The sequence below is a fragment of the Haliaeetus albicilla genome, chromosome 2, assembly GCF_947461875.1.
Source record: "Haliaeetus albicilla chromosome 2, bHalAlb1.1, whole genome shotgun sequence".
In the NCBI taxonomy this organism is placed as follows: Eukaryota; Metazoa; Chordata; class Aves; order Accipitriformes; family Accipitridae; genus Haliaeetus; species Haliaeetus albicilla.
In genome coordinates this window covers 80,545,712-80,566,749 of record NC_091484.1, presented here as the reverse complement: position 1 = coordinate 80,566,749, position 21,038 = coordinate 80,545,712, and the positions used below count along the sequence as shown (strand labels likewise).

Sequence of the window (21,038 nt, the reverse complement as noted above, 5' to 3'; positions counted from 1 at the left end):
GGCCGTTCACAGTGCTGGCAGTGCTGGTGGTGCCACCCCAGGGGAGGCGAAGCGCCGGGCCGGGATTATCAAAACTAAACCTTTACTGGGGAGGCGGCGCTGCCTGCAGCGGGCCGGGGGGAGCAGCCGTGGGGGCCCCTCCTGCCCCGGCACGCTCAGGGGGTCGGGCCCGGCTGCCGGCGCTCCTGCATGGAGAAGGACTGGCTGCGGATGCGAAAGGCCACCTCCTGCGTGCGGAAAGTGAGGCCGAAGATGTCCTCGTGGTAGCGGTTCTTGTCCTGAGGAAGCAGGCGTCAGGGCAGCGGGCCGGGCGCGGTGCCGGTGCTGGCGTGCCACACGTCCCCGGTCCTTACCCGCAGCTCACTGATGAAGTCCCCCGCCTCCCCCAGCGTCATGCCGGCCTGCTGCACCAGGATGTGCTGCACCGTCTGCAGCACCTCAGTGGCCATCGTCACGTCCCCGCAGACGTACATGTGCCCAGCGCTCTGGCACAGCACTCGGTGCACCTCCGCAGCCAGCTGCGTCCGCAGCACGTCCTGCACGTAGGTCTGGGGGACACCGTACCGGGGCAGCTGCTGACACATGGCCCTGGCCCCATGTCCCCATCCCCAATCTGCCCCTTTGTGCCCTGTCCCCATCCTTGTTTCTGTCCCCGTCCTCGCCTGTGTCCCCATCCCACCCTTGCCTCCATCTCTGTCTCTTGTGTCCCCCACCCTACCCCTGTCCCCTCCACTTCTGTCCCCACCCTTGTCCCCACCGCACCCCTTTCCCCAGCTCCATCCTTGTTCCAGTCTGTCTCCATTCTTGTCCCCGTCCCCATCCTGTCCCCATCCCGTCCCACCTTGGGGGTCCCCGGCTCGCGGGAGAAGGCGGTGAAGACCTGGCTGAGGGCCCCCTCCTCCTGCGCCTCCTGCATCTCCTGCCGGTAGATGTGGTCCAGGGCGGAGGAGCGGCAGCCGAACACCAGCACCATGCTGCCCAGGGGGCCGCCTGCGGGGGGGGGGCAGCGGCCGGGACCTGTCACTGTGTCCCCATGTCCCCATACCCTACATCCCTGCTCCCCCGTGTCCTGCAGCCCCCCCACGCCCCTGTGTCCCCATGCTGCCCTGTCCCTGCGTCCCCATGCCATGCATCCCCGTGTCCCCCCGTCCCCCCATCCTTGTGTCCCCATGTCCCCACGTCCCCAACCCCCTGCCCCGTATTCCCCCATCGCCAGGTCCTTGCGTGTCCCCGTGCCCCCGTGTTCTGCATCCCCGTGGCCCCGTCCCCCGACGTTCCGTCCCTGGGTGTCCGCATCCCTCCGTCCCTGCACCCCGCATCCCGGTGCCACCGTGTCCTTGCGTCCCCATGCCCCCCTGTCCCCACGCCCCCCCTCGTCCCCCACCTCCGGCCCGCAGCTGGTGCAGCCGCTGCTGCCAGAAGCTGCGGAAGGGCGCGACGCCGGTGCCGGGTCCCACCAGGACGCAGGGGGTCTCGGGGGCGGGCGGCAGCCGGAACGAGGGGGCCCTGCGGGCAGCGGGGTCACCGGGCGCGGTCTCGGGGGACGCCGGGACGGCGCCCGGGGCGGGGGGGGGGGCATGCGGGGAAATGTAGTCCTGGGCATGGAGGGATGCTGGGAGATGGAGGGGGGGGGGTTCCTGTGGCACGCCGGGAGATGTAGTCCTGTGGGCGCGGGGGGGGCACAGAGGCACGCTGGGACGTGCAGTCGGGGGGCGTGCAGGTGGGGGGGGTCGGGCGGGGCCGCCCCTTACCCTCGGATGAAGGCAGGCACCGTGTCCCCGGGCTGCAGCCGCGCCAGCCAGGTGGAGCAGACTCCGTAGTGCAGGGGACCCTGCCCATCTGCGGGGACCAGAGGGGCTGGAGGGGCTGCGGCTGGCAGCCCCCCCCGGCAGGCAACCCCCCCACCCCCCGGCAGGGGCTGCGGACACCGCCATCCCCGGGCAGGGCTGGAGGATTGGGGGGGGGGACGGGGACTGGTGCCGGGGGGAGCTCCGCATCCCTGGGGAAATGCCAACGACAGCACCCGGGCACTGTGTGATGGGGCAGGGTGGGACCCTGGGGGGCCTGGGGACCAAGGGGTGCTCTGGGGACCCTCGAGATGCCCTGGGGACCAAGGGGATGCCCTGGGGACCTTTTGAGATGCCTTGGAGACCAAGGGGATGCCCTGGGGACCCTGGAGGTGCCCTGGGGACCAAGGGGATGCCCTGGGGACCCTCAAGATGCTCTGGGGACCCTTGAGATGCCCTGGGGACCAGGGGGGTGCTCTGGGGCCATGCAACACAGGGGCACTGTGAGCAGGTGTTGCCGTGTGGGTGGCAGGGCAGAAGGTAGCAGCCCCCCGCCCGGGGCACCTCCTGTCCCCCTCCCCGCCGTCCCCGCTCACTCTCGCTGTGGTAGGTGACAACGGCCACGGTGAGGTGGATCTCCCCGGGGCTGGGGCCGGGCGCGGAGCTGATGGAGTAGTAGCGCGGCTGGAGCAGCGGCAGCTGGGTGAGCAGCAGGGAGGCCGGCAGCCGCACCGAGGGGAACTCCTCCAGCACCTCCAGCAGCGTGGGGCACCGGAACCACTTCCAGTCTTCGTACAGCCGGGCATCCTGCAAGGCACCCAGCTGGGCTGCCGCCACTGCGCGTGGCACCCTGGCCCGGCAGGGACCCAGCATTCCTGCCAAGGAGGGGGCCAGCATCCCAGTATCCCAGCCAGGGAGGGGGCCAGCATCCCAGTATCCCAGCATCCCAGCATCCCAGCCAGGGAGGGGGCCAGCATCCCAGCCAGGGAGGAGGCCAGCATCCCAGCCAGGGAGGGGGCCAGCATCCCAGCATCCCAGCCAGGGAGGGGGCCAGCATCCCAGCCAGGGAGGGGGCCAGCATCCCAGCATCCCAGCCAGGGAGGGGGCCAGCATCCCAGTATCCCAGCATCCCAGCATCCCAGCCAGGGAGGAGGCCAGCATCCCAGCCAGGGAGGGGGCCAGCATCCCAGCCAGGGAGGGGGCCAGCATCCCAGCATCCCAGCATCCCAGCCAGGGAGGGGGCCAGCATCCCAGCCAGGGAGGAGGCCAGCATCCCAGCCAGGGAGGGGGCCAGCATCCCAGCATCCCAGCCAGGGAGGGGGCCAGCATCCCAGCATCCCAGCCAGGGAGGAGGCTAGCATCCCAGCATCCCAGCCAGGGAGGGGGCCAACATCCCCATCGGCAGGGACCAAGCATCCCAGAGCCCCAGCACCCCCCCAGCCCCTCTCCAGGGCTGGCAGCCCCCCCGTGTTCCCCCCGCACCCCACCTGGCTGAGCTGCTGCAGGCGCTGGCGGTGGGCCGGCTCCCGCGCCAGTGTGGCTAGGAGCTGCAGGAACCGGGGGCTCGGCGGGGTGGCCACGTCCAGGAAGAAGGTGAGCGCCTGGGCCAGGGTGCAGGGGGGCAGACGGCTCTGCGGCACCCAGGGCTGGGGGGGGGGACCCCTGCCTGCGGGAGAGCGGGAGGGGATGGGGATGCTCAGCCCTTGCCCCTGCCCCTTCCCCAGCCCCTTCCCCTTCCTTTTCCCCAGCCCCTTCCCCGGCCCCTTCCTTTTCCGCAGCTCCTACTCCAGTCCCTTCCCCTTACTCTGCCCCTTCCCCTTCCTTTTCTCCAGCCCCAGCCCCTTCCCCAGCCCCTTCCCCTTCCTTTTCCCCAGCCCCAGCCCCTTTCCCTACCCGTTTCCCTTCCTTTTCCCCAGCCCCAGCCCCTACCCCTTCCTTTTCCCCAGCCCCTTCCCCTTCCTTTTCCCCAGCCCCAGCCCCTTTCCCTACCTGTTTCCCTTCCTTTTCCCCAGCCCCAGCCCCTAGCCCTTCCTTTTCCCCAGCCCCTTCCCCAGCCCCTGCCCCTGCCCCTTACTCTGCCCCTTCCCCAGCCCCTGCCCCTTCCCAGCCCCTGTCCCCTCTCCCGTCGCCGGGGGTCCCTACCGCTGGGGTCCCCCTCCAGGCTCTCCACCAGGACGGGCTGCTCGGGGGGCGGGGGGTCCTCCACCCGCCCCAGCACCCCCCGCACCAGCTCGGGGCGGTTGGCGGGGAAGACGCCGAGGTGGTCCCCGGGCTGGTACCGCAGCTCCGCCTGCCCCGCCGAGTCCAGCCGCACCAGCAGCGTGGCCCGGCTGTGCCGGGCGGGGGGGTGGATGAGCAGGAGGGGGGGCGGCCGTGCGGGGGGGTCCCGGGAGTGCAGGGGGGCCCGGGGGTTGCGGGGCCGGCGGGCGGGAGGGGGCTCGGGGCACGGAGGGGGGACCCGGGGGGGCAGGGAGGACCCGGCGGGGGGGTCCCGGAGTCGCGGGGGGGCCCGGTGGGCGGGAGGGGGGGCCGGGGGTGAGCCCGAAGGTGCAGGGAGGGCCCAGGGTTGGGGGGGGGCAGCGGGGGCACGGGGGTGTTGGAGGATCGGGGAGAATGCGGGGTGGTCCCGGGGGCGGGGGGATCCCAGGGGTGCGGGGGTGTCCCGCGGATGGGGGGGGTCCCGGCGCTGAGGGGTCCCGGGGACACGGGATCCCGGGGATGGGGGGGCCCAAGAGTGGGGGCGTCCGGGGGGTGGGGGCGCGTGGGTTCCCGGGGGGCGGGGAGGGGGGTGTCCGGCAGTGGGGGGTCCCCGGGGGCGGGGGCTGGGGGGGGCCTCACCTGGACTCCTCGCTCTGCAGGTTCTCCACGGACAGCACCGTGCAGGGGAACACCCGGCGCTTGTGCAGGTGGGACAGCCCTGGGGGGGGACGGAGGGGCTGGGGGGTCACAGGGGGGCTGGGAGGGAATGAGCGGGTGACAGGGGGGCTGAGGGGGTCACAGGAGATCCTGGGGAGGTCATGGGGGGGCTGGGAGGCTCACGGGGGTTGCTGGGGGAGACCCTTGGCAGGGTGCTGTGGGGATCCCACCTTTGTGCTGCCTGTGCGTGTCCCGGGGGGGTCATGGGCTGTTCTCCCCAGAGCTGTGGGGTGGGGGGGGGCGGGGGAGGATGTCCAGGGGGGGCCGTGGGGCAGCTGCCAGTCATGGGTGGAAGGTGATGCAGAGGGGCAGGCAGCTCCCAAGGGTCAGAGACTTGCGGGGGGTGCTGGGGGTCCCGGGGGGGTGGCGGTACCGGCCAGGGTCTCTGTGGCCTGGGGCTGCCCGACCAGCCGGTGCTTCTGGCGCTTCCAGCCCTGCGGGGGGGCAAAGAGCTCCTCGGCCCCCGCCGCCCCGTCCCCCACGCAGAAGGTCTCGCAGGCAGCCTGGGGGCAAGGGAGGGGGGGCCGGTGGGTGCCAGGAAGGGGGGGGCGCTGGGTGTCCCCCACCACCCCCCGTCCTCGGTGCCCCCCCTGACCTGGAAGACGAGGCGGGCCCACGTGCGGAAGGACTCCTCCTGGGCGCAGAGCTCGTCGCCCTCACCCATGGGCAGGACCCGTTCCCCCCCTAGCTCCTCCAGCCGCGTGTCCACCGCCCGGGCGAAGGCGCAGAAGTGGGGGTATGCCCGCGAGCCCAGCCCAAACACCGAGAACCTGCCACCATCGGTGGGGGGGAGATGACCACGGTGAGCCCAGACCCAGACCCTCTGATGAAAGGTCGGAGCCTGCACTGTGGGTGGGGGGGACCCAGGGCTGGGGGGGGGATGCTCGGGGCTGTTGGTGGGGGGGCACCTAGGGCTGTGGGTCAGGGTGGGGGCTGTGCTCAGGGTTTTTGTGAGCAGGGGGTGGTCAGGGCCGTTAGAAGTGGGGTTTGTGGTTAGGGACCCACAGGGGGAACTCCTGCCCCCTCCCACAGCCGTGAGACAGACAGGGGCTGGAGCTGCTGGTGCTGCTGGTGCCAGAGCCGGTGCCCACCGCAGGCTCTGCCCCCTCCCCAGCTGGCAGCTGGCCACAGACCTGTCCGGCACCGTGCAGCCCCCCTGGATGGGGCACCCCAAGCCCCAGCCAGGCACCGTGCTCAGGCAGAGGACCCCATCCCTGTCCCTACGGCCATGGCTGTGCCTGCGGCCGTGCCAGCGGTACCGCAGGGCGCCTAGCGTGCCGGCGCTGTCGGTGTTGCTCAGCTGCCGTCGTTTCTTCTTCCAGGAGGCGACGAGCTGGTCCGACTGCGAGACGCTGTTGAACCGCAGCTTGTAGCTCCTGTGCGGAACAGAGGGCAGGGTGAAGGCAGGGTGATGGCAGGGTGGGCCCTTCCCCATCCCAGCCCCCAGCCGGGCACCCCCGGCCTCCCCGGGGTGCTCACTTGGGTGGCTCAGCCTGGGAGGTGCTGGTGTAGGGCGAAGTCATCTCCATCAGCGCCTTGGAGAAGCTCTGTCGAGGGCAGCACGTCACCACCCCGTCCCCATCCCTGTCCTCTTTCCCCCCCCTATTCCCACAGCCCCTCACCTCTGCGCACTCAGGGGGGTCCCCGTTGCCGAAGGTGCTGGTCACCACCAGCACCAGGGTCTCGTGCTCCAGGGACACCACATCGTACTCATCCATGCACAGCACCTGCGTGGAGGGGGGGGACATGGGGTTGGGACATGGGCAGGAGGCTGCAACGGGAGCCTTCCCCCCAATCTCCCCCTGCCCACCTTGGGGTCAAAGGCACGTCGGAAGAGCTGGCAGAGGTTCCAGGCGTAGGTCCGGGATTTGCCGGTCTCGGTGGCGTAGAGGATGGTGGCCTTCACCCGGCGTGCCATCATGTGTCCCATCAGCTTAGCCGAGATCTTCACCGCGCTGAGGTGGGGGGGACGGACGACGACACACACGAATCGGGTCAGCGTCCGGTCCTCCGCTTGGTGACCTCCAGGGACCCTCCCCAAGGGTGGACACCTACTTGGCCACCTCCTTGAAGGTCTTTCTCCTGGTGACGGTGGTGCCTTTGGAGACGTAGACCTTCCAGGCATCAGGCTGTGGGGTGGGTAGGGGGTCAGCTGGGGGGCTGGGGGGCTAGAGGGCCATAGGGTGGTGGGGCTGGGCCCACCTGGTAGCGGAAGGTGGGGCAGAGCTGGTAGTTGACCATCTCCTGGTGAAAGACAGGGGTGAGGCTGCCTGAGATGGGGGGCACGATCCAGACCCAGTCAGCTGGGCACCCCCCCCGCGTCCGCAGCTCATTCTCCATGTGCTTCACGAAGGACTCGGTGGCTGCGTGGTGGTCCACGATCGTCACCTTGGCCACCTGCGGGGACAGGGGGCTGGGGGGGCTGGCAGCGGCCGGCACCCGCCCCAGCATCGTGGCAGTGTCGGGGCCCCCATGGCGTGGCGGTGCCGGCATCCCCCCGGCCGCACGTCCCACCTGGTAGCTGTGCAGCACGGCGATGTTCACCTCCACCGCCGCCTTGTCCTTCCAGAGGGATGATGTCGTCCGTGTGTCCAGCCCCATGCGCAGGGCAACCTCCTGCCGGCAGCGTAGGGGGGCTCAGCACAGCTGCCCCAGGACACCAGGGTCCCGGTGCGGGGGCACGGTGCAGCTGAGCCCCCCTCCCGGCCGCAGGGCTCACCGGCAGCAGGTTGTAGCGCTGGCTGTCGCAGAGGTTCCTGGTGCCGATCTCGCTGCTCATGTACCAGCCATTGAAGGGGGCCGCCGGGAACTCCAGCCCCCCGATCTCCAGCAGCATGTTGGAGACGGCCGGCAGCGCGTACCACCGCAGCCCCAGCTCCCCGAACCACTCCAGCCTGCGTGGGGGGGTGGGCTGTAGCCGGGGACCCACGCTGGCCCCAGGTCCCCGGCGTAGGCCCCCAACATTCATCCCAGCCCCACTCCCACCCCCTCCCCACGGGTGAGCGTGTGGGACCTCAGCCCCTCGGCCCGGAGCGGGGGTCCTATTGAGGCCGGCAGGGTCCAGGTCCCTTGGGCCCATGCGGGGGGTCTCAGCCCCACTCACGTGGGGTGGTGGAGGGGCACTTCGAGGACCAACTCCGGCGGGAGGGGGAAGAGCTCGGGGGGCTCCTCGGGGCTCTGCAGTAGCAGCGGCAGCACGTCGAAGCGGCCACCGCCGGGGCTCCAGCCGTGGTGGACGCAGAGCTGGGGGGTGGCAGTGTCAGGGCGGGGGTGGTGCCGGGGGGGGGCCAGGGGTCCAGGAGCATGGGGGGGGGTCCCCACCTCGGTGATGTCAACGTTGGCTGGGTCCCCCAGTACGGAGCCATCAGGCTGCCGGTACCCAGCGTAGCGGATCAGCTGTGTGTTCCAGATGCGGAAATCGCCACGGCCCGGCGTCCGCTGGGGGAAGATGGTGATGGCCGACCTGGGGCGGGGGCCAGGGTGGGATGTCACCGACACCCCCACTGGTTGTGGGGGGCCAGGCTGTTCTGCCCTGGGTGGGGGGTCTGGCCAGCAGCAAGCGCGGTGGCTGGGCCGGGCTCTCACCGAATATTGCCGCGGTTGGTGGCATATTGGATGTGGGTGCAGAGGAAGCTGAACATCTCCCCAACGTTGGCACAGTCCCGGGCATCAAACACCTGCGGGACAGGGTCAGAGGAGAACATGGGGAGATGTCCCAGGGTGACCCCCAGCTGTGGGGCAGAGGTGGGGGGTCCCCACTGGCACCATGGGTCGCCCCCTGCCCTCACCTGCAGCTTGTTCCACTGGATGCGTCCCACGCAGCGCGCGGCGTTGCGCCAAGCCTGCTTGGCCCCGAAGACGAGCTCGGGCTCCAGCAGCTGGTAGGTGCCAGTGGCCCTGATGGCGGCTTCCACCTCCCGCAGCCGCTGGGTGTGCGCCGGGGAGTTCTCCCTGCGGACACCCCCACACCTCAGCACACTCCTCCCCTGCCAAGACCCCCTGCACTGTTGCAGGGTGCCCCGGGCAGGGCTGGGGCTTTGGGGGATCTATCTTGTGCGGGGCTGGGGCGGGGGCTATGGGGGTACTTTGGGGCAGAGATGGGAATGTGGGGTGCCCCAGGGCAGGGATGGGGCTATGGGGTATCTTGGGCAGGGATGGGACTGTGGGGTGCCCCGGGGCAGGGATGAGGCTGGGCTGTGGGGTGCTCTGGGGTAGGGAAGGGGCTGTGGGGTGCTTTGGGGGAGGCCTGGGTTGTGGGGTGCCCCAGGACAGAGATGGGGCTGAGGGATGCTCTGGGGCAGGGATGGGGCTGTGGGGCACCCTGGAACAGGGCAGGTCCAGACAGTGGGGAGCTCTGGGCAAGGATGGGGATGTGGGGGGGGCCCCGCTGCCCCCGCTCACCTCCGCAGGGACAGGTAGTACTGGGTGATGAAGTCCCGGGCCAGGCCCAGCAGCTCCTCGGCGGGACGGGCACCCTCAGGGACCGGGGCCAGCAGTGGCCGTGGCAGCACCAGCGAGCCCAGGCAGCGCTGCCCTGAGCAGGGCAGCTCCTGGGGCAGGGGGGGTCACCCGGGGGGCCCTGTCCCACACCCCCGGTCCCAGCCCCCCCTCCATCCCTGCATCCCCATCCACACATCCCCCATCCCATGTCTCCAGCCCTGTGCCCCCAGCCCTGCACCCCCCATTCTGCATCCCCCAGCCCTGCACCCCCATCCCCGTGGCCCCCAGCCCAGTGAACCCCAGCCCCACACCCCCAGCCCTGCACCCCCTATTCCCATGTCCCCCAACCCTGCACCCCCCAGCCCTGCATCCCCCATTCTGCATCCCCCAGCCCTGCACCCCCATCCCCGTGGCCCCCAGCCCAGTGAACCCCAGCCCCACACCCCCAGCCCTGCACCCCCTATTCCCATGTCCCCCAACCCTGCACCCCCCAGCCCTGCATCCTCCCACCTGCAGGGCCTGGGCACAGAGTGTGTCATAGCCGATGCTCCCCGTCTCCCAGTTCTTCAGCCGGGCAAAGCGGGGGGGCTCCGCCGGGCGGGTGGGTGCCGAGCTGGGGGGAGATGGCCCTGAGCCCTGCCCGGGCACGGGGGGGTGGCCCAGCCTGCCCCGCACGTGGAGCAGAGCTGGGGGACCCGGGAGGGGGGGGCACTCCCTGCCTCCCTTTCTCCAGCGGCTCCAACACCGGGACCCTCCCGGCTGCCGCCACCCCGGGGTGCTGGCACCTGCCCGTGGGGACCGCGACCCCCGGGGAGCGGGAAAAGGGCACTGGGGTGATGGGATCCATGGAGGTGGGTTGTGGGGGGGAGCTGGGGGGCTGTGCTGGGGACACGGGGGTGACTGGGGATCTCCCTGTCCCCAGCCGCTGGTGCTGCTGTGGCGGCCGTGGGTGACCGGCTCAGCCCCATGGGGCTGATCTGATCTGGGGGGGCTGATCTGGGGGGGCAGGGGCTGGGGACGGCTGAGCTGGGGGGGGCAGGGGCTGGGGAGGGCACGGGGCGTTCCTGGGCCTCCTGCGTGTGTGTGAGTGTGAACAATGGCCATGAGTCAGAGCGGGCTCCCGGCCACCGAGAGGGTGAACGGACCTCCCATCCCCGTCCCCCTCCCCGTCCTCTCCGGGCTGGGGTGTCCCCGCACATCCTGGCATGGCTCTACCTCCCATCCCCACTCGACCCCACACGCCCCCTCCCCATACGGCCCCATACAGCCCCATACGGCCCATCTGCCCCAGCACACCCCGGTAGGTCCCAACTGGGGGGGCTGTGGGCACTGCAGTGGGGCTGCTGGGGACACGCCGTGGGGCAGGGGACACCAGCATGACACCACGGGGCACCACGGGCAGGCAGGCACAGGGCTCTGCTGCCGATGGGCTCCCGTGGCTGCACCGCGTTCTGCCCCAGTGAGCCGCACATGCCACCCCGCTGGAACACGTCTCCGGTGGGGACACGTCTCCGGTGGGTTCCAGCCATGAGGGGATGTCCCCATGAGCCACAGCGGGGCCAGGCAGGAGGGGGCCAAGCGAGGAGTCCCCGTCGAGGCACAGGGACCGGCGGCCCTGGTGTGCTGTGGCACAATGGGTGCCGGTGTCCCATTTGTCCTGGCCATCCATCCCACCCCAGCCGCTCCGCTCACCCACCTGCTCCGCTCGGTGCTGGCGCTCTCCTCGGGCGCGGCGCTTAGCTGCCGGGAGCAGAGGCCGAGGCCGCAGGAGCGGGCAGTGCCGGGCAGCACGGCCGGCAGGTTGCCCATCGTGCCGCCACTGAGCCGCCAGTGCCGGGAGCGGCCGCTTCCTCTGGCCGCGGTGGGGAAGTGGTGACCTCGGCCACGCACGCCTCCGCCCCGCGCACAATGGGCGCCCCAACCACTGCGACGCCGCCCGCCGGCACGCGGCCTGGGCCGCACCGGAGACCCTGCCCAGGGGCTGGCGAGGGGCTTCGGCCCTGCTCTGCCCTCCCTGCACCCCGGTGCGCAGGCCGGAGGGCACGCAGCGATGGCGGTGCTGGGGAGCGGCGTGCGCAGGACCTCTGGCGTGGCCGTGGGGCCCTGGCACGGTCATGGACCTCCAGCACAGTCATGGGACCCCCAGCACAGTCATGGGACCCCCAGCACGGTCACAGGACCCCCAGCACGGTCACGGGGCCCCCAGCGTGGCTACGGGACACCCGGCATGGCCACAGCCCCCCAGCACGGCCATGGGACCCTCCCACCTCCCCCAGCTGCTGCCCCACGGGGGTCCGCTCCCCCCCGGCCCCCAGCCCCATGGCACGCCGGTGCGGGGCAGGGGGGTGTGAGGGACCGTCGGCTGGGGTCTGCTGGGGCCAGCTGCCCCCCACTCCTGCTGCCCCTCCTGCTGGGTACAGGTCCCTCGGGGCGCCATGGGGGAGTGTGCCCCCCTTGCAGGGTCCCACGTTTGCGTCAGGAGGTTGGGTGCCCTGTGGGGGTCCCAGACCCGCCCCGTCTCCCTGCCCGCGGGCTGTGGGGCGGATGTCCGAAGCGAGCCCCTGGTTTCCCCGGCACCCCTCCCCCCACAGGGCCACTGCTCCCCACCCAGTTCCTGCCATTGATGTGCCAGGCTGCTCCCCTGGGACCCCCGGGCTGGGCATCCCGAGGGGGGGCTGTGCCCCTGGGACCCTCCCTGGGGGGGGGGGCACGGGCAGAAGGGGGTTACCCTGGGGAGACAGGGTGGAATGGGGGGGGTCACCCGAGCTATCGGCGGGGTTGGGGGGTCCCGCGGTGACGCCCAGAGTGGGGCAGGGGTCCCGGGGGAGGTTGGGACGGGGACCCCGGGTACCGGGGGGGGGGGGTGCAGCTGGTGACAGGGACCCCGGGGCAGCGGGACCGGGATGCTCTGGGGGTGCGGGACCTGTCTTGGGGTGCGGGGTCCCCCGGGGCCCTGGCTGGGGGTCCGGCAGCGGTTCGCCGGCGGGGGGGGGCCCAGCCCGCGGCCCCCGCAGTCGACGGGAAACCGCGCCCGGCCCCGGCTGCCGGCGGTTCCTTCCTGCGGCGGGGGGAAGCGGGGGCCGGGGGGCGGCGAGCCGGGCGGGCACCGCGGGCGGGGCGGGGGGCAGAGCAGGGCGGGGGGGGGGTGCCGCAGGGACCCCCCAAGGGGGGGCACACTGCCTCGTGGCCCCCCGAGGGACCCGCTCCAGGGACCCCCCCATGGCGGGGGCACAGGTGGGGGACGGGCTGGGTAAGGGGCAGCGGCTCCGGCCCCGCGACTCCTCCCGGCGCGGAGTGGGGGGGTCCCGGTCCCCCCCTCCCTGGGGTGGGGGTCGCGGGTTGCCCCCCCGCTCCCCGGACTTTTCCCCGCCCCCCAGCCGGCTCCGTGCCCCCCCCCACAGCGCCCCCATCCTCGCCGGGGGCGGGGCACGCCTGTCCGTCACCGCAGAGCGCTGAGACGATTGGCTGCCCTTCCCCGAGGGGGGGGGGAAGGCGGGGACTCGGCCCTGGGGCAACCGGGGGGTCTGGGGGGGGGGCTCGGGGCTTGTCCTGCCCCACGGCTTGGCCCCTGCCCCACAGCCTCCCCCCCACCCCAAGGGTCGGCCCCTGCCCGTCCCCGCAGCCCGCCCCTGCCCTGCCCCTCCCCATGCGTGTCCCCCGCGGGGCGGCCGTGGGGGCTCCGGCAGCCGCCCGGGGCTCGGATCGGCCAAGCTGGGCCGGGTTGGGCAGGGCTTGACTGGGCCGGGCCGGGCCAAGCTGGGCTGGGCTGGGCTGGGCCGGGCCGGGCCGGGCCGAGCAGGTCGGGTCCCGGCGGTCGCAGCCCCGGCAGCGGGGCCGGGCCGGGTCCGGCGCCAGTTTCAGCACCTGGGACAGAGCCCGGCGGGGCGGCCCGGCTGGGACTGGACTGGGACTGGGACTGGAACTGGGACTGGGACTGGGACTGGGGCCGGGACCGGGACCGGGACTGGAACTGCGACTGCACTGGGACTGGGACCAACACCGGGACCAGCACCAGGATTGGGACCAAGATTGGCACTGAGACTGGGACTAGGACCTGGACTGGACTGGGAACGAGACTGGGACCAGGACTGAGACTGGGAGCAGGACCGAGACTGGGAGCAGGACCGGGATGGGGATTGGGACTGGGATGGGACTGGAACAGGGACAGGGACAGCTATTGGACCAAGACTAGGACTAGGATTGGGATTGGGAGTGGAACTGGGACTGGAATTGGGACAGGGACCAGCAACAGGACCAGCACTGGGATTGGGACCAAGACTGGGACTAGGACTGCAACTGCGACCGGCACTGGAACCAAGACACAGCACTGGGAGTGCGATTGGGACTGGGACTAGGACCGGGATGGGAATTGGAACTGGGACACAGACTGGGACTGGGACCGGGACCAGGACCAGAATGGGGATTGGGATGGGGATTGGGGATGGGATGGGACTGGGACCGGGACCTGGACTGGGACCAGAACTGAGACTGGGACAGGGACAGAGATTGGACTGGGAGTGGGACTGGGATTGGGACTGGAACTGGAACTGGAACTGACTGAGACTGAGACTGGGACTGGACTGGACTGGGACTGGGACCAGCACCAGGACCAGCACTGGGATTGGGACTGACGTTGACACTGAGATGGCACCAGGACAAGGATTGGGACTGGAACTGGATGGGGACAGGGACTGGGACTGGGACTGGAACTGGGACAATGACTGGGACTGGAACTGGGACTGGAATTGGGACTGGAATTGGGACTGGGTCTGGACTGGGACAGGGACCAAGACTGGGGCTAGGATTGGAACTGGGACCAGCACTGGAGCTGAGACAGAGCACCAGGACTGGGATTGGGACTGGGGTTGGGACTGGCACTGGAACCAGCACCGGGACCAGCACTGAGATTGGGACCAGGACTGGGACCAGGACTGGGTCTGGAACTGGACTGGGCCTGGACTGGGTTGGAACTGTGACCAGCACTGGAACTGGACTGTACTGGGACTGCGACCAGTACCAGGACCAGCACTGGGACTGGGACTGGAACAGGGACAGGGACTGGGACAGGGATTGGGACTGGGACTGGGACTGGGATTGGACCAGGACTGGGGCTGGGACTGGAACTCGGATTGGGATTGGGACTGGGACTGGCACCAGAACTGAGACACAATACTGGGACTGGGATTCGGGCTGGGAATCGGACTGATACTGGAACCAGCACTGGGATTGGGACAGAGACTGGCACTGAGACTGGGACTGCGACTGGGACTGGGACTGGGACTAGGACCTGGACTGGACTGGGGCTGAGACTGGGACCAGGACTGAGACTGGGACCAGGACTGGGATGGGACTGAAACTGGGACTGGGACAGGGACAGGTATTGGACCAGAACTGGGACCAGACTGGGACTGGGACTGGGACTGGAACTGGGACTGGAATTGGGACTGGAATTGGGACTGGGACCAGCACCAGGACCAACACTGGAATTGGGACCAAGATTGGGACTAGGACTGCAACTGAGATTGGCACTGGAACCGAGACAGCACTGGGAGTAGGACTGGGACCGGGACTGGGACTAGAACTGGACTGGACTGGGACTGGACTGGAGCAGGACTGGGACTGGGACCCAGACTGGGACAGGGACTGGGACCGGACTGGAACAGGGAATGCGACCAGCACCAGGACCAGCACCATGATTTGGACCAGCACTGGGACTAGGACTAGGGCTGGGAGTGGAACTGGGACTAGGACTGGGACTGGTACCCAGCAGTGGGATTGGGACCAGCAGTGGGACTAGCCCCAGGACTGGGACTGGGACTGGAATTACAGTGGGGACTGGGTTTGGGACTGCAACCAGTACTGGGACTGGGACTGACACTGGGACTGGGACCGGGACCAGGAACGTTACTGAACTGGGACTTGGACCAGCACCAGGATTGGAACTGGGATGGGAACTGGGACCAGCACTGGGACTGAGACTGTGACAGGGACTGGGACAGAGACTGGATTAGGACTGTGAACAGCACTGGGACCAGTACTGGCACCACCACTGGGATTGGGACTGGGACTGGGACTGGAGCTGAACTGGGACTGGGGCTGGGACTGGATTGGACAGGACTGGATTGGGACTGGAACTGGAACTGGGACTAGCACCAGGACCAGCACTGGGATTGGGACTATGACTGCAACTGGGACTGGCACTGGAACTAAGACACAGCACTGGGCCTGGGCCTGGGCCTGGGACTGATACTGGAACCAGCACCGGGACCAGTACTGAGATTGGCACTGGGACCAGATCTGGGACCAGGACTGGGACCGGAACTGGAACTGGACTTAACTGGACTGGGACTGGGACCGGTATCAGGACTAGCACTGGGGTTGGGACCAAGTTTGGCACTGGGACTGGGACTGGGACCTGGAGTGGACTGGGACTGAGACTGGTATCAGGACTAGCACTGGGGTTGGGACCAAGTTTGGCACTGGGACTGGGACTGGGACCTGGAGTGGACTGGGACTGAGACTGGGAGCAGGACCAGGATGGGGTTTGGGACTGTGATGGGACAAGGACAGGGACTGGGACTAGGACCGGGACCAACACTGGGACTGGGACGGGGACTGGCACTGGGACTGAGATGGGAACTGCAATTGGGACTGGGACTGGACTGGGACCAGCACCGTGACCAGCACTGGGATGGGGACCAGGACTGGGACTAGGACTGCAACTGGGACCAGCACCGGAACTTAGACACAGCACCGGGACCGGGACTAGAATTACAGCTGGGACTGCGATTGGGGCTGGGACCGAGTGCTGGGACTGGGACCAGGACCGTGACCGAACTGGGACTTGGACCAGCACCAGGACTGGAACAGGGACTGGGGACCTGGCCGGCACCGGGACCGGGACCGGGGCCCGCTCGGCGGGGGCGGGACCTCGGGGAGGCGGGGCCGGAGGGACCCCCGGGACGGGGCGGGGGGGGGGGGGGGCCGCCGGGCCCGGCCCGGCCCGGCCCGATCGTCGCCCCGGGGCCGGGCGTGGCGGGGAGGCCCCCCCGGGCGCTCCCCCCCCGCTCCCCACCGCCGCGGCCATTGGCTGCGGCCGCGCTCGCCCCGCCCCACGGGCCCGGCTGTCAACACGCAGCGCCCGCCGCCGCCCGCCGAGCCGAGCCGGGCTGAGCCGAGCCGAGCCGAGCCGAGCCGAGCCGAGCCCCGCCGGGCCGAGCCGGGCCGAGCCGGGCCGAGCTGAGCTGAGCCCCGCCGGGCCGAGCCGTAGTGAGCCGAGCCGAGCCGAGCCGGGCCGAACCCCGCCGGGCGGGGCGGGGGCGGGGGCTCCATCCCCCCCCAGCCGCTCCTTGACTAAATAAGGCCGATGCTGCGCCCGCCGCGGCGCGCACCGAGCGGGTAGAGCCGGGGGGCGGAGGGGGGGGCACCGGCACCGGCACCGGCACCGGCACCGGCACCGGCACCGGCACCGGCACCGGCACCGGGCGGGCAGGGTCCGGGACCGGCGGGCACCGGGCGGGGGAGGGCCCAGCCTTAACCCCTGCGCGCCCGCCCGGCATCCCGGGGCTGAGCCGGGCCCGGGGCCGCGCCGGGCCGGGCCGCGCCCCCCCGCCGCAGCCGCCCCGCCGGCGCCGTCCTTGGCTCAAGGGCAGCGGGACCCCCCGCGGCGCGGGGCCGCCTTCCCCCCCCCGCGCCCCCCCGCCTTCCCCGGGGCCCGGCGGAGCGGAGCGGGCGGCGGCGCTGCCCCATGGGCCGGGCAGCATGCCGGTGCGGCGGGGGCACGTCGCCCCCCAGAACACCTTCCTGGACACCATCATCCGCAAGTTCGAGGGGCAGAGTGAGTGGGCACCGGGGGGGGGGGCACGGGGACCGGGGGTGGTGGTGGGGCGGGGGGCCGGTGCCGCCGGGGGCCGGGGCTGGGGGTGGCGGGGGCGCCTGTGCCTCCGGGGTGGGTTTGGGGTGCAGGTGACAAGCGCAGCAGAGCGGTGCCACCGCCTCCCCCGCCGCCCCCCCCGGCCCCAGGGCCGCGGTGTCGGGGTGCCGTGGGGTCCCCCCAGTCCCCCAGGGGGGTCGAGCGCCAGTGGTGATGGGGCCTTGGCCGCCGGCTCGGGCGCCGTGGCGGTCGCTCAGCCGGCAGGGATCCCGGCCAGCCCACGGCCTCCCCGACCCACCACGCCGGGCAGCGGCGGACACCCGTCAGCTGGTGTGCAGGCAGCGGGTTTTGGCAGGGAGATGCTGTTTTCCCTCTGCCGGGGGGCCCCGGCGCCTTTCTGGGGTCAGGCCCAGAGCGTCCTCGGTGGGGACAGCGGAGCGGCACGCGGGTGATGCCACCCCACGGGGCTGGGCTGTAGGGCATTGCCACACCGGGGGACAGGCTGTGTGCCGGGGGTGCCGCGGCAGCGTCGTGCCTTGGGGAGGGCTGGTCTGGCCCCGGTGGGCTCGTGGTTGGTGGGGTTCCCGCAGTACCGGTGCCAGCGGTGGCTCGGGGGGTTCCCCGGGGAGCGAGCGGGGTGGCTTGCGGGGTGTTTGGTCACTGGGAGCCCAGAGCCGCGGGCAGATGGACGTGCGGGTGGACGGATGGACGGAGCGAAGCTTCCCTGTGGGGCACCGGGCTGGTGGGGAGGCACGGGGCTGATCATCCCCTCTCCCCCAGGCCGCAAGTTCATCATCGCCAACGCCCGGGTGGAGAACTGCGCGGTGATCTACTGCAACGACGGCTTCTGCCAGCTGTGCGGGTACTCGCGGGCGGAGGTGATGCAGAAGCCCAGCACCTGCGACTTCCTCCACGGGCCCCGCACCCAGCGCGGCGCCGCCGCCCAGATCGCCCAGGCACTGCTGGGCGCCGAGGAGCGCAAGGTGGAGATCTGCTTCTACCGCAAGGACGGTAGGGACCCACGCCGCCGTGGCCGGCGGAGATTGACGGTTATTTGCACGGGGGTGAAGGCGGCCGTCCATCACGGGCAGACAGACCCTTGAGTTAATGGCCCGCCGAGGCGGGCGGCTGCGCCGTGCCCATCCATCAGTCGTGCCGTGCCCCGCCGCGTCGTGGGTGGCACGTGGTGCCGGCGTGGGTGGGAGCCTGGCACCCGTGGCTGCTGCCTGCGTGCTGAGGGGCAGTGCCGGGGCAGCACGTCTGGCCCCAGGGGTGGGGGTTTGTGCTGCCCCACCAGCACCGCTGGCGGTCCACAGCCCTCCCCAGCTGCTGCTATGGCTCCCGGCAGGGCGATGGTGTTGGGGGCTGCCGGCTGGGGTGCCAGGAAGCCACGGGCCGTGGGGCTGGGGCTGTGGGGTGGGAACAGTGTGCTGTGATCTGTGGCAGGGCACTGTAGCGGGGGGGTGCTTTGGGGTGCAGAGGCACCGCGTTGCCTGGGAGCAAGGCCAGAGAGATGGGGAGCGGTGGGGGGGCCACAATTCGGGGCAGCATGGTCTGAGTGCTGGGAAGGAGGCAAAGGGGGGGGGCAGACCCCATCCTGCCCTGCCTTTGCTCTGCTGCGTGGCTTCGCTGGCCCAGGCCAGCTCCTGCCCTGCCAGCAGCCACTTAGCCTGCCCTGTTCTGTGGGTCCAGCTGCCCCATGGCTGCCCCACGGCTGGGCAGGACATGGGTGCTGCACTGTGACCAGCCCCGGAGCGAGCTTTCGGGGCCATGGGGCTCGAGCCTGCGTTGGGCATCATGGTGCTGCCGTAGTGGTGGGGGTATGCGTGGGGGTCATCGGCCAGGCTGGGCACCAGGGCCGTGCTGTCTCCCCCACCTCACTCCAGTGCTGCCGGTCCCAGGGGTCCCTGCACCGGGTGACTGTGTGGGCCGGTGGGTGCTGGGCCCCGCGGTGCCTGGGCTGGCGCCAGCACCGGCAGCCCTGCGTTGGCGGTGCCGGGGCTGTCCCATGTTGTGGCTCTGCTGGTGCCTGCACCAGGTGTCCCGGCTCTCATGGCAGCTGTCTCCAGCTCTCGGCACCCGGCCCCAGTTCCGGCGCACAGAGTAAACAAAGCTGGTTCCCAGCTGCTGGCCCCACGCTGGCTCTGCCGGCAGCTGCCACGTGGAGCCACGACGGCTTCGGCTCCCCAGTGCTGCCTGGCCTCTGGGGCACGGAGCGCTGGTGGGTCCGGCTGGGGCTGGGGCAGCTGCCAGGGGCTCTAGGGACTGAGCTGGGGTGGGGGGAGTGTGGGGGGAGACCCCGGTCCCTGCCCTGGCTCTGTCCTGCTGCAGACGGCTGCAGCTCTGCCGTGCTGCCTGGGCAGCCACGTGCCGCGGTGCCTGGCACAGCCGGGGTTGGCAGCCGGGGCCACGGCAGCAAGGCGGGTGCATCTGGTGCCGGTGCCCTTTGGACCCGTGCGTGGCACCGTGGGCTGGCAGGGCGCAGGCAGCACATAGCTGCTCCCTCCCAGCAGCGCGGGCAGCCCTGCTCAGGCAGGAGTCCTCATTAAGGCTGTGCTAATCACCCTGCCCATCGCTTGTTGGCTGCCGTGTGCCAGCAGACAGGGACGAGGCTCATGCTCCTGCCCAGGCCCTTGCTGGGATCCCCCCAGCTGCCGCGCTCCCAGGCAGCGTCCATGACCGGCTCCTGCCTGCCAGCTGCCTGTGCTTCGTGCCTCCGGCGCTGGCTCTGCGCAGCATTGGCGCCGGCAGGCTGAGCCGGCAGCCCTGAGTGCCCCGGGGGAACCCAGGGGTGCCTCTGACCCCGGGGTGCGCTGCCCCCCACTCCCCCCTCCCAGCCTGGGTGGGATGAGGCATTGCATCTCCAGCCCTTGTGGGGGGAGAGGGTGGGAATGGGGTCTGTGTCCCCAGGGCCCCCCTGCCCTGGGCCCTGTCCTGGGCTGCGCAGGGGGCTGCTGCCCTCGGGCCAACAGGGGGGTCTTCCCCTGACTCATGCTCCCATGGCTCCCCCCGCCCCGGCACTAAGCCTGGGGGGGCCAGGCTCCCAAGGCAGTGCTACAGCAGGATGACCCAGCTGCCCCCCACCACCCTACCCTGAGCAGCGTAGGGGGTCCCAGCACCCTGCCAGCCCCCTCCCCAGCCTGGGCTCTTCAGTGCTGCTGTGGGACCCGTAGGGAGGAGGGGTGTGGGGTCCTGGGGGTCATGCGGGGGGGGTGCCCAGCCTAGGGCCTGGCTCTGTCCCAGATGGCAGGGCTGACCCGGGGGGGGGGGGGGCAGCTCCCTCCAGCTGCCCTGGCCCTGGCGTGGGGATGGGGCTTCCCCTGCCCATGGGTTGGCAGGGGCACCCCAGGGTGTGCAGCAGCGGGTGCCGGCGGGGGTGGCTGGTGCTGCGGCAGCGCTGCCCATGCCACGTCCCTGGGGAGTGCGGTGTTTCCGATGGGATATTTATAGGTGGTGGCGGCAGCGGGTGCATGCAGTGGCCTGGGAGCTGCTCCTTAACGCTCCCCGCTGTGGCCGGGACCTCCCAGGGCGGGGGGGGGGGCTCTGCAGGGAACTGGCTGCCCCTGCCCATGGGGCAGAGCACCATGGGGCAGGGGAGCAGTGAGGAGCAGCGTTGGAGGCAGCAGGACCCCCAGGCAGTGTCTGACCTCAGGATATGGGGTTTTCCTGTATCCACAGACCTGCCCCGTGCCCAGGGGCTGTTGCGGTGGGTCCTGGCTGCCAGGGCTGTGGTGGTGCTGCTCACGGGTGTCCCCTCTCCCTGCCGGGCACAGCTCTGTGCCAGCAGCGTGCCGGTGCCGCCTGCCACCGCAGGGCTAGCATGGGGTGGGGGCTGCCGGCTGCGCTGCGAGAGCAGGCGAGGGGTGCTCGGGAGGAGGGGTCCCGAGGGGTCCCACCTGCTGCGCCGTGTCCGGCCCCTCGCTCCGCCAGGGGACCCCGAGCACCTGGACACCCCCAGACACCACAGGGCAGGGACCCCCACCGCCCCTGGCTCCGGCGTCATGGCTGGGCCCTGGCAGCCC

The 21,038-nt window shown here is 71.1% G+C and overlaps 3 protein-coding genes across 5 annotated transcripts in view; 1 reads left to right on the top strand and 2 right to left on the bottom strand.

Moving 5' to 3' along the window:
• Positions 1-65: 65 nt before the first annotated feature.
• NOS3 (nitric oxide synthase 3) lies at positions 66-11,085 on the bottom strand. 2 transcript variants are annotated; one of them, XM_069778485.1, is made up of 26 exons: positions 10,840-11,024; positions 9,654-9,756; positions 9,105-9,253; positions 8,492-8,654; positions 8,289-8,380; positions 8,025-8,166; positions 7,807-7,946; positions 7,423-7,597; positions 7,218-7,319; positions 6,906-7,100; positions 6,759-6,832; positions 6,514-6,658; positions 6,326-6,430; positions 6,183-6,250; positions 5,963-6,079; positions 5,299-5,473; positions 5,077-5,206; positions 4,626-4,704; positions 3,930-4,117; positions 3,275-3,453; positions 2,384-2,594; positions 1,752-1,839; positions 1,385-1,506; positions 842-990; positions 354-548; positions 66-278 (listed from the first exon to the last, which is right to left on the bottom strand). In XM_069778485.1, exons 1-26 carry the CDS (start codon positions 10,950-10,952, stop codon positions 156-158), a joined length of 3,522 nt encoding a protein of 1,173 aa, XP_069634586.1. In that variant the 5' UTR covers positions 10,953-11,024; the 3' UTR covers positions 66-155. The 2 variants fall into 2 exon arrangements, 1 of the variants encoding a protein (XP_069634586.1); XR_011323785.1 differs by lacking the exon at positions 842-990 and having other exon boundaries at positions 10,840-11,085.
• A 229-nt stretch (positions 11,086-11,314) lies between these two features.
• On the bottom strand, positions 11,315-16,906 carry LOC138688527 (basic proline-rich protein-like). Its single transcript, XM_069799970.1, has 3 exons — positions 16,535-16,906; positions 12,735-13,130; positions 11,315-12,649 (listed from the first exon to the last, which is right to left on the bottom strand). The coding sequence occupies exons 1-3, from the start codon at positions 16,904-16,906 to the stop codon at positions 11,315-11,317; spliced, it is 2,103 nt and encodes a 700-aa protein (XP_069656071.1).
• The window catches only part of KCNH2 (potassium voltage-gated channel subfamily H member 2), a 27,895-nt gene continuing 23,667 nt past the window's right edge, over positions 16,811-21,038 (top strand). The window contains exons 1-2 of one of the 2 annotated variants that reach the window (XM_069778483.1): positions 16,811-16,980; positions 17,797-18,027. In XM_069778483.1, coding sequence (XP_069634584.1) covers positions 16,905-16,980; positions 17,797-18,027 — 307 coding nt within the window. In that variant the 5' untranslated portion in view covers positions 16,811-16,904. The remainder of the gene's footprint in view (positions 16,981-17,796; positions 18,028-21,038) is intronic. The other variant, XM_069778482.1, reaches the window with a different exon arrangement.